Source organism: Trachypithecus francoisi, unplaced genomic scaffold (genome assembly GCF_009764315.1).
Source record: "Trachypithecus francoisi isolate TF-2019V2 unplaced genomic scaffold, Tfra_2.0 Lachesis_group0, whole genome shotgun sequence".
Lineage (NCBI taxonomy): Eukaryota > Metazoa > Chordata > Mammalia > Primates > Cercopithecidae > Trachypithecus > Trachypithecus francoisi.
The window spans coordinates 5,252,501-5,265,366 of NW_022681453.1; the positions used below are offsets into that span (position 1 = coordinate 5,252,501).

The 12,866-nt window shown below is 34.0% G+C and overlaps 1 protein-coding gene across 1 annotated transcript in view; it reads right to left on the reverse strand.

Moving 5' to 3' along the window:
* RSRC1 (arginine and serine rich coiled-coil 1) overlaps positions 1-12,866 on the reverse strand; it is a 438,117-nt gene that overhangs the window by 231,075 nt on the left and 194,176 nt on the right. Inside the window, exon 5 of the mRNA XM_033203207.1 lies at positions 8,458-8,494. Coding sequence (XP_033059098.1) covers positions 8,458-8,494 — 37 coding nt within the window. The remainder of the gene's footprint in view (positions 1-8,457; positions 8,495-12,866) is intronic.

The following is a 12,866-nucleotide window of genomic DNA, read 5'->3' on the forward strand; positions in this document are numbered from 1 at the left end:
CTCTCTACAGTTACTTAAGTTAGATCCCAACAAAGCCCCTGAAATGACAACTAGGTACCACATGGGATGCCCTGCAATGAAGGCAAGCCTACAGTGTTTTGAACCCTAATACAAAAAACAATAATAAGAATACAATATTCAAGAAGGTCTGATATTTAGACCCTTAAGTAATGGGAAGTGGGGGTTACTTTAATGCATTTAGAATAGTTTTATTTTTAAAAGCTTTAATAACCTCAGGTGCATAAAAGTCAAAAAAATTATCTATATTAAACATAATTCTGAGACTATTAACAATATCATGAAAATTGCATGACATCTTGTTTTTTTTTAAACATCAGCCTGCCACCATTTCCTCACCATTTTAAAAACCATTGTGTCTTATAATAAAACACACAGATCTTTCTCTAGAGGGTGAAAGGAGGAATTGGGGAAGGGCAGAGAAGGGCCCAAGTTCATGCTATTTGAATGACTGGACAATATTAATCATTTATTACAGAAGCAGTTTTCAATAAACTTGTAACTCATCAAAATGTATCAGAGAAATGGATCACTTGACACGGCACTGTTTATGACTAGATTATATGCCAGTCCTCAGATTTAAGATCTGTAAACTGCCTAAGAAATTATGACAGTAATATGATATTAACATGACATTAACATTTTATCCACATTAAAGGTATTTTAATTTGCACACATTCATAGGACACACTGTCTGTTAAAAGGAAAGAGAAAGATTTATGGAATTGGTCTCGTTGAAAGAAGAAAAACTTCATGCTGTTTCATCTCATGATCACAGTTTGAGGAAAGTGTCTGTTTTAATATGCAGTTTTACCCTAAACCTCAAATGTATATTGTCTTAGGTGAGAAAAATAAATTAAAATGTTGGGAGGAAAGGTATCTATTATGCTGAAATCCTTAAATAGTGACATGAGCTAACATTTTTAATCAGTGTTTAATAAATTTATTGAGTATATGGGTAACATTAGTGCATTTTGAGATAATACACTCTCAAACTCATTTAGACAAATGTCAAAAACATTTTTTCACAACACAGCAAGAAAATATAAAGCTAAAACTGAAATATCTAAAATGCCATAGACGAAAGTTTAGAATAGGGTTTATAATCTATTTTTGCATTTTCTAGCTCATGTTGTATATTAACTGAATTCCCAAAAGTATGATAATAATCCATTAACTGTGTTTATGCTTGTGTTAAATAGAGCTATTAGTCTGAAAACTGAAATACGGCAGTTTGATTTTCAAGTCCTATGTAAAATAGTCTAAAACAGAAAGGAAAGGGCTTTTATTGGAACCTGATCGTTATTGATGAATACCTAATAGCAATGGGCCTGCCTACATTTCTGGCAAGCAGAACTACATTCTTCTAAACCACTGATGGGCTAAACAAACTATTAATGATGGTTGCTTTTCAACACTTAAAATGGTCAGACTGTGTTACTTGACCACAAGGACAAGTAGGTCATCACTCTCAAATGTTATACAATATAAGAAACATAAATGAGACCTCTGTGGAGAGACAAAACCCACAGGTATGGCTCCAGAGTTCTTTTGCTATTCAACTATTAATAGAAAACAAATCCCACTTAAAGCTGTAAACACTTGTAACCCTTTTCACTAAAAGATGTATTATCATTCATTTAATTTTCCACTTAAAGCTTAACAAGGTATTATTAGTCCTAGGTTCCAACTCCAGTCCTGAAAAATACAACTTAACATCTAAACCAAAAATTTTAAAACAAATGTCTGACTCTTGCAAGATAAGATGATTTTTTTGCCCCTCTATAAACTTTTTGGAGTACTCCTTCCCCTGGGTTTATGAACACCCAATCAATCATTCATAGGTTGCAGAATAATACTCAATGAGTACAAGGAAAACACCTAGATTCTTCACCAGATTCAGAAAGCTTTCTTCACTGGACACATGTCTTTCAATTGAATGCCTTTTAATGTATTTTTCTTTCTGGTGGTCACTGAACTAGCAGCATTAACCTTGCCTAGGAGCTTGTTGAAATGCATAATTTCAAATTGTGCCCCAGACCCAAAGAATCAGAACGTGCTTTAAGCAAGAATCGCAGGTGACTCAAATGTACATTAAAGATGGTGAAGCACTGCCCCAGATCACTCTGTCAGTTACTACAAGCCACTTCTATTTATTTGACTTTCAGAAAAGAGAACAAAGGAAGCTTTAGAAACATCATACTGATCAGGATAATTCATTTCATTCCTTGCCAAAGGGGGCATAGCACAGCTGTCCTTCTTTCAAGCCAGAAACAACCCACGAAACTATTCTGACCTAAAAAAGTAAAATTTTTCATACAGCTCAACTTAATATTTTCTGATCTAAATCCTTCTCCCAAGAGAAAAGGATAGCATCATTTGTATAGTTTGCTTATAAAATAATAATAGCGGTATTGTCATCAAATGGCAAGGCTCTATCTCCTATGTTTTTTTCTTAATTGGAAAAACAAAAACGTGTTAACTTCATTAAACCCCCCAGCTGAAAGTAAACATTTGAATCCCCATTCAGTAGTCCAATAAGCATCACTACTCACTACATCATCCAGAACTTTAAAACATAATGGTAGGAAAAACATGGAGACGCCAGGCGTGGTTGCTCATGCCTGTAATCCCAGCACTCTGGGAGGCCGAGGAGGGCAGATTATCTGAGGTCAGGAGTTTGAGGCCAGCCTGGCCAACATGGTAAAACCTCGTCTCTAGTAAAAATATAAAAATCAGCTGGGCATGGTGGCAGGTGCCTGCAGTCCCAGCTACTCAGGAGGCTGAGACAGGAGAACCACTTGAACCTGGGAGGTGGAGGTTGCAGTGAGCCGAGATTGCACCACTGCTCTCCAGCCTGGGAGACCAAGCAAGATTCCTATCTCCAAAAAAAAAAAAAAAAAGAAGAAGAAAAAAGAAAAAAACATGGAGTCAGCGAGTCAGCACCCTTTGATAGAACAAGAAGAACTCAGAGTCAACTTTCTACAACTTTGGAGCAGCATTAAAAAAAAAAAAAAAAAATGCCAGGAGCAACATCTAATAACCACCCACCTCCACTCCTTCAACCCTTCTGTGATAAAAGACATAATCCTGGGGTTATTATCAGAAGGACTTTTATCTGTAAGTGATTATTCATCAAATTTAAAAAATTATATTTCTTAAGTTCATTATAAAATCTAATTAAGCACAACAATATAAGCAGTGTTTTCACTCATTTTCTTTAAGCCTTAAAAAATGTTATAGGCAAAAAAAAAAAAAAAAATGTTATAGGCTATGACACAAACCCACTGAGTATGCAGCATTACTTCTTGGAACCTGAGGGTCAAGAGAACGTATACACACATGAAGCATGTGCTACCCATTGTGCTGTTAGCAATAAACCACTTTGCCTCTGACCCAGGAATCTCATATCTTCTGCCAGCATCTATACAACTGTGGAAGTAGGCTAAAATCTCAGACCCTTAATAAAGAAACACAATAAATATAATGATACACACAGTAATTTTTCCAGGATACACTGTTAAGCAAAAAAAAAAAAAAAAGAAAAAAACATGGAGTCAGCGAGTCAGCACCCTTTGATAGAACAAGAAGAACTCAGAGTCAACTTTCTACAACTTTGGAGCAGCATTAAAAAAAAAAAAAAAAAATGCCAGGAGCAACATCTAATAACCACCCACCTCCACTCCTTCAACCCTTCTGTGATAAAAGACATAATCCTGGGGTTATTATCAGAAGGACTTTTATCTGTAAGTGATTATTCATCAAATTTAAAAAATTATATTTCTTAAGTTCATTATAAAATCTAATTAAGCACAACAATATAAGCAGTGTTTTCACTCATTTTCTTTAAGCCTTAAAAAATGTTATAGGCAAAAAAAAAAAAAAAATGTTATAGGCTATGACACAAACCCACTGAGTATGCAGCATTACTTCTTGGAACCTGAGGGTCAAGAGAACGTATACACACATGAAGCATGTGCTACCCATTGTGCTGTTAGCAATAAACCACTTTGCCTCTGACCCAGGAATCTCATATCTTCTGCCAGCATCTATACAACTGTGGAAGACATGCAAGTAGGCTAAAATCTCAGACCCTTAATAAAGAAACACAATAAATATAATGATACACACAGTAATTTTTCCAGGATACACTGTTAAGCAAAAAAAAAAAAAAAGAAAGAAAGAAAGAAAAAGAAAAAAGACCACACACACACACACACACACACACACACACACACAGTTTTACCAAAAAAAAAAAAAAAAAAAGGATTAATAATAAACTAGAAGTCAATAAAATTGGCTATTTTACAAGGGGTGGAAGAGAACAGGCTAGAAAGGAAGAGAGTGACACACCTCTCTGAGAATACCACTGTGTATAATTTTGACCTCTGGAAGCATGTTAACATCATACATGTTCAAACATAACTAAATCAATAGGAATGGGGACAAAGACACCTAAATTGAATGCAAACAGAAACAAATAAATGCAACTATATTTCAAATGAATAACATAACTATACTCATTGGAGAAAAGGAACTGCAAATAAATCTTGAACTCTTTTTAATAGGGTTGTTTTACTCAAAGTATGCTTGTAGCAATTCTAAAACTATTTTATGTACATTATATGACTGAACAAAGGAGTAACTGTATTGGTGTTATTAGGAGTCAGGGTTCTCATTTGTTATAAGAACTCAGAAGCTGGCCGGGTGCGGTGGCTCAAGACTGTAATCCCAGCACTTTGGGAGGCCGAGACGGGCGGATCACGAGGTCAGGAGATCGAGACCATCCTGGTCTACACGGTGAAACCCCGTCTCTACTAAAAAACACAAAAAACTAGCCGGGCGAGATGGCGGGCGCCTGTAGTCCCAGCTACTCGGGAGGCTGAGGCAGGAGAATGGCGTAAACCCGGGAGGCGGAGCTTGCAGTGAGCCGAGATCGCGCCACTGCACTCCAGCCTGGGCGACAGAGGGAGACTCCGTCTCAAGAAGAAGAAAAAAAAAAAAAGAACTCAGAAGCCATCATGAAAAGATTCTCTCTTGATAAATCTGGAACAATCTGAGCATCAAAATAAATAAGGAAAGTAATTGACAATAACCTATTTAATAAAATTAAAATCATGAGTCCTTACTCCTAATAGATAAATAAAATAAGGAAGGTGGGCTCTTCCTTACTGTAGAATGCTGGCTGTAACATGGAGGCAGCAGTAGAATTGGAAAATCTGTATTTTGCAATCATCAGACAAGAATCATCAATAGATAACAGAGCAGCAGCCTTCAAAGTCTCAGTCTAGAACTTTAAACAGGCATAGACTTTATGGGTAGTGAACGAGTTTGTGAAAAGAAAAATAAGATGGTATTGGACAGCATTATTATAAAAAATTTAAGCTGAGGAAAATGACATACCAGGACAGTTCTCAGGATCACCTGGCAACATTGAGAGAAATAAATGATTTAAAAAAAAAAAAAAAAAAAAAAAAACAGAGACAGTGAATCAATGGTTTAGGAGATTGTAAAAAACTTAAGTAAAGGAAATCAGTCCTTGAAGAGGTTCCAGGGGAACAGTTCACCTACTCCACTCTTTTCTCCACAGATCCACACTTGCTTTCTCCTTTTCAGGGTTACATCTAACTATATACCAAGAAGAGCATATACACATATAGTACAAAAACAGGGCAACTACGTTACCTGGTAGCAAGTATACAAGTGACATACGTAATTTTTCTTAACTTATTAAAATGTATATTGGCTTTTATCCCCTTAGAACAATGCTAATTCTCTATGATAATCTAAGTAAATAATTTTTAAAAAATAAAGACTGAAGAAAGCTATACAAAGAGATTAATTCTAAATGTACAGGGTGCTTTTCTCATTTTAATTTTATCATATATTTTTTAACACTGATCTCTTCAAACATATACTTCTAATTATATTTGGATATACAGCCAATTCAAAGAAGAGCTACATATATGCCAGAAGGCTCTAAACAACCTGCTCAGCAGTGAAAGGGAGAGACACAAACCTCAGGTGCCCACAGGTACTAGACAGAACAGGTTTCATTAATGCTCAACCCACAAATTGTGAGGTTAGCTCCATTTTAGGCATGAACCTTTTTAGAAAGGTTTATAAAGGTATTCCTCATAACATCACTGACTTTACTGAGTATTATTAATGTAAAATGCAAGATGGATGAATGGATGGATGGATTAACAGACAGACGGATAGATGAATATTGTTAATAGTTCACAGTTAGTGGGTCAATTACAACATCAAGTTACAGTCTTTCAAACAACTAAGATAAAATGCATTCAAGTCATCTGCTTCTTACTCCCTAACTGTATGCTAGTCCTGGCTCTTTATTCCCAAAATGCTTATCTTTGAAATATATTTGAGGTATATGACATAAGTAAAAATGAAATATAACAGTGTCGAAAACAGGGAAGAATACTTAATATACAGTTATTCTTCAATGAGTAGCTATGTTTTATACAAAGTTTTAAAATAATTTTAGCCAGAGTACTCTTTCTTCAGATGAAATATTATTACAAAGTTCAAAAGTTTACTCTACAAAATAACTAAAAGTGGAACTATTTTGGTTAAAGTGAGTAGCAGAAGTCTGCAGTACCAACTTCTTTGGAGAGCTTTCCGGGCAGCCCAAGGCATGGCTAGAAAAACCACTGCTAGATAAAATTATGAGTACAATATAAACGTGTGAAATAGTTACTGAAAATGAGATGCCACTAGTAAGTATAAAAAGTACAAAATTTAAACTAGTAAAACATCAAAGGCATTTTTATTTACTGAAGAACATGAACAAAGTAAATATAAAGTCTTTTTAATAAATAATAATTTACAACAAAAGTATAAAAGACACCTCAGGCCGGGTGGCTCACACCTGTAATTCCAGCATTTGGGGAGGCTGAGGCGGGCGGATCACCTAAAGTCAGGTGTTTGAGACCAGCCTAGCTAATGTGGCGAAATCCTATCTCTACTAAAAACACAAAAAAATTAGCTGGGCATGGTGATGGGCATCTGTAATCCCAACTACTGGGAAGCTGAGGCAGGAGAATCGCTTGAACCTGGGAGGCAGAGGTTACAGCGAGCCGAGATCGTACCACTCACCAACCTGGGAGAAAGAGTGAGACTCCATCTCAAAAAAAAAAATAAAAAATAAAAAATAAAAATAAATAAATAAATAAAAATAAAAAATAAAAGATACCTCATTTTGGCACTATGATAGCTGTTCTTCCTTGTTGTAAGCCCCTAATTGATACTGGAATGTGATGTTACAGATTAACATGTTTATTCTGATGTCCATATGTCCTAAATCTATGTGCTATTATGAAGTGATAAACGGTGGTTCAGGAAATACTTTTTAATGATGAAAATAAGCATGTTATTTACTAACTTCTAATCCCCAAACACATAGCTCAAATTTTCTATTATATCCTCCTTTTAAATAATTAATCTCTAATTTTTAGGATCACTTTTAAAAGTCTAGGTTTCCTCAGTTTCCATTAGCTGTAAAAGAAAAACCAAAAATTTCTGTAAAAAAAAAAAAACTGCTATAAGTCAAAATGAAGCTGTCTCTACTGTTTGCTTTTGTGGAAGCAGAACAAAAGTACATTAATAGTTAACAAAGCTACAGTATGATATACGAATGAAGTCTTGCATTAAAAAACTACTTAGACTGTATTTACAAAGGAATCTGTACCATCAATTATTCAACATTTGGATCTGACCAGAAACTGGAGGATGACTCTGTAATGCTCAGTTTAAATGAACTACTTAATGTTGTAATAAACACTCAATACAGTGGGCTCAGTGAATTTCAGACATATTACAATTGTATGGGTTTTCCAATTTTTTGATCAATAACAGATTTTAATGCTAAATCAGTTTGAATTTCACTTTTCTCTAAAATGTTTACTTAAACCAAAAATTTTGCATCTCAATTATTTTATATTCTAAATCTGAATGTAGTTTAAACCAATGCATTATTCATAAAGCAAAGACATGAGGAAAGACAAAGCTGTGCACTTCTTTCAAAGCTGCTAAATTGCTAAAACATACCATATTTATGCATGCAATATTTGATTGTGTTTTTCTTAAAACACAAGCTTGTTTTCATCAGTCAAGATATGCCAAAAATTCTACACCAAACAATTTTTGTTTATAATTACAGCAAGCATCAATTCAAGGATTGTCATCCATTTTATTTCATCTCTACATCAAAAAAGAGTAATTTAAAAATTTTTTAAATTCCCTTGAAATGATAAGAGAAATGAAAATGTAAGTGCCTTCACATAATAACAGTAAGCTGACCCTTTGGGAAATGGTTGACTTTCTCAATACAAGGTATTCAAAGCTCATTCAAAAGTGTTCATTTAGAATGCAGATATCAAAGATGATGCAAATGTTCAAGAGAAAATTAGAACTTACCAGATGTTCTAATCCAGCTTTGATGTTTCCAGATTCCCTAAAATAGAAGAATAAAAGTTCTAAATAGTTGCTAAATCCTTGTCTGCTCTAATTTTTTACCTCAAAAATGTTTTATAAACCCTTGTAATTTTTCATACGTATTATGTTCATAACACTGTTTTTAAGGACAAAACAATTTTTATCAAAAGTGAACAGATAATTTATATTAGATTTACCATGAAATTGGTATTTCACTAAAAGAAGTTTCAGATTTTTCAGTCAATGAAAAACATAAAGAACTCACAAACATCATTTTACTCTTCACACAGTTATCTATTCCTTTCACACTAGCTTTTCTATTAGAAATTTTGTTTATTTTATTATTTCCAACATTATGAAAATGTTCAAATTTACAGATTCTATCTACCACCCATATTCTACAACTTACATTTTATTATATTTGGTTTCTCAAATATCCATCCATCAATGGTTACATTTTTATAAAAAGAATGTACACATAAAGAATACATTAGTGAGTACATAGCTAAATAACTAAATCTTAACCTATTTTCTCTGTCATTAATTTTATGAATTTAATGTACACTACAAATCAGGACCTGAGATCGTTTTAATATTAAAAAAGAAAATATCACCAAAGAAATCATAAACATCAAATATCATGATATATTTTAAGTATTAAATTTCCTGCTTTTTACTGTAAAAGAGACTGCTTATGGAACTAAAAATACAAGTATCTGTACATGTAACAAACATAATTTAAATATAGATTTGTTGAAATGTGGCAAACAGTTAAATTTTTTTCTAATTTCAATCTGTACCAATTTATTTACGACAAATGAACTTTGGCTTTTCTCATTCTGATCAAGCAGTATTTTAGTTCCATTATATGTACCAAGCATTACCTTTTTTAACCAAAAATAATAATCCTACCACATTGCAGAAAGTAATTATTAATATAAATCCTCCAACAATAAACAACATTATTATATTCATGATGTTTAATCTTCTCCCCACATCTCCTCGCTTCTCTGAGAGGTCTCAACTTTCTTTTCTATTTCTGTCTTCTACTTTTTCTTTGCCAAAAATATACTTACCTGTTTCCTTTGTCTTGCTATACTATCTTTCCAAATTTCTCCATTTTTATTCCCTTCAGATTTGCTGCTGGAAAACTGTACTCATGGCTTCCAATCTTTGCTCTCACTGCCCAGTCTGATATATTAGGAGTAAATTCCCACTTCTACTGATTAGCACTAATTTTCAGCCATTCTCTTCTGTATTTCCTGCTTCTGGCAATCTTAGCAAAACTATATATTCAATGTTTAGATATTTAATGGTTTCTGAAACTCATTATTTAATCTCTAATGTCTGTAGTCGTACTGACAAATGATAGGAATAAATTACTGCAAGGTGTGAGAGAAGGCTACTATCTATATAAATAATTATTTTATACTTTATCATTACAAAATTAATGCATTTATCAGAGCTGGAAGTCAAATGAATCTTTACATTTTCACAAGAACATTCAAATACAGTTATTTGTATAACTTAAAATTTAAACAAAAAAGTAACATATAGTGAAACATCTGAACAGGGCAACATATATGTGAGTGTGTGCGCACACACACACACACACACACACACACAAAATAAATAAAATTAAGTATTCCTACCATCACTGACTCTCAGCTCTCAATCTTGGTTTATCCTTCTGAAGATATTCTATGCACTCGTGTGTGTGTGTGTGTGTGTGTGTGTGTGTGTGTGTTTGTGTGTCCCCTTTTTATGTCTGTTGAAATCCACCATAGAAGCATATTATACACCCCATTTTGTACCTTCACTTGGCAATCTATCTTAGAGTCTGTGCTATATAATACAGATCTACTTCACTTTCTCCCACAGCTACGTTGTCACAAAATGGTTCTTATCAGAAAATAATATTGCAATATAAAAAGAACACAAGTGATCAGATTCAAAGTATAAGTCCATACTTCAGTATCTGAAATAGCTGGGGCTAGTCATGCTTTATCAGAATATTTCAGATTTTAGAAAGGTTAAGGTATGTCATACAATGGTGCCAGGAGGGTCTGATGCAGCATCTCATCATCATACACGTTAAATAATTCTGAAAGAAACCTATTAATGTCCACACAAAATGGGATAAACAAAGACTGTAAATAGTCTCATTTCAGGGTAGGTTTGTTGTCAACTGTGTCTGCCACAATCTTAGGGAAAATCACTTAATTTTCTGAGATACCTGTATTTTAGAATGAGGACAAGAAACTGTTCTTTAAAACAAAAAGAAAATGTAGGCTATTGCTTTGCCATGTTTCTAAGTAATTCTTTAAATTAAAAGATATTTATAAAATGTTTTGAATGGCATGGCTGAGAGAAAACTAGACATTATTCCTGGCACATTCCCTTTCCTTCACTATCAAACGTAATCAACTACAGGGCCCTGGCTATCCAATATCCTTAATTATCATTAGATCTAACAATTTCTATCTTCACAGCTTTTATGGTATTTCAGTCCATCATCTTTTCTCCCTAAATTGCTGCAATATCCTCTTATTGAATGTCAATAGTTCCTGGTCCCATGTCAATTCATTGTCCATTAACACAGCAACATTTTTCTAAAATGTAAACTTATGTCAATTCTCTTCTTAAAATCTACAATATCTTACCATACTGCAGTTTACCTGTTCCCTCTGTTATCTTGCCAATGCTACATTACATGAAAAGTAACAACAGCAGTCACAACAAGCTACTAACCTGGTTTCACTCACCAATGAACCACTTTCTCCCTCTACCTAAAATGCTCCTTTCCTCCCAGCCTCCTCTAATCTTCCCTATCTAACAAAAATCCACCCTTCAGGACTCATCCTAAACCATTCTTCAATTGGGGAAAACTCCTCCCTTTCCCACAAATCACGTAATGAATTCTTCCTATATATTTCCATAACACTCTGGGCATGTCCCATCACAGAACTGATCACAGTATTTTATAAATGCCAATTTACTTTCCTACTTACACCAGTGAAGTGAAAACTCCTTGACGATATGCATTCCATCTTTTAAATTTTTATATTCCGGCACCCAATAAAATGACTGAATCAATATATTTAAGGATATGACATCTGAATCACAACTACAAGCTTGGGTACAGAGTCAGTAGCAACCAGCTCAGGTCTCTGAGCAGTACTACGCAGTCCTACTCTATCTCCAACCCATGTAAAGAGCAAGGCAATTTGCAACACTGAGCTGCTGCCTGAGATAAAACAGTAGTATTAGGAGGAAGGCACAGGTGCATGTATGTGCACGAACATGTGTAGGGTGTGGGTGGCTATTTATTTATTTATTTATTTTTACTGTTTTTGAGGGTGTGGAAGCCACAATGGGGAAAGTAGTTGAGGCTCCACTAGAACACTAGAGGTTGTCCACTCTAGTTTTTAAATTAGCCTGGAGAAGCACAAGTCAGATCTCAGGTTTTTACCCCTCCTTTTAGATTAAAATTACTATCTGAGGCAGCTAAATGCTGTTAGGAAAAAATAGATGAACCCACAAGGAAAACTGTAAGATGTATAAACCAGAATTTAAAAAAATAATAATCTTATCCAGAGAAAACAGAACAAGAATGTGAACATAATAACATCTTCAAAGAGATGATTTTTAGAAATCTAAGTATGAAAATGAAGTTTTGAAAAAGAACCAGTATATGATAGTGGGTATTACAAACATAATGATTTGAAATAAAGAACTCAGAGGATGGATTGAAAACACAATAGATACAGACAGAGGATGAATTCATAAGCTGGAAAACTGGGTAGAAGAACTATTGTAGAAGGCATAGGGAGGGGGCAAAAAGACAAGACAAACAATTGATAGAATTAACAACAGGAGTAGAAGTGTTAACATCTATATAATGAGAATCCTAGAAGGAGGGTTAAAAAAAAATGAAAGAGAAGAAATATTTGAAGAAATAATGACAGAGATTTCCCAGATATAAAAATATTCAAATCTCAGGTTGAAAGGGCACATAGAGTGCTGAAAAGGATGCTTAAAAATCCACAGCAAAGCATATTATATGGACATTTAAGACTATAATGGATTAAGAGAAAAGTCAAAAAGCTTCTGGAATGAAAAAGGAGTCCCCTACACAAAGGAAGAATAACACTGATATTAGATTTCTCAACACTAAAGTGAAGACAAGAAGACAATGGAGTAATAATAACTCTCAAGATAAAGTGTTACAGGAAAAGAACTGTGAACCAAGAATTAACATATAGCTAATAAACTATTATTTAAATACAAATAAATATAAAGAAATTCTCAGCATGCAAGGTTTCAGAAAATTCACCACACAAAGACATTATTTAAAAGAAGTCTTGAGGAATATAATGCAGGTAAGAAGG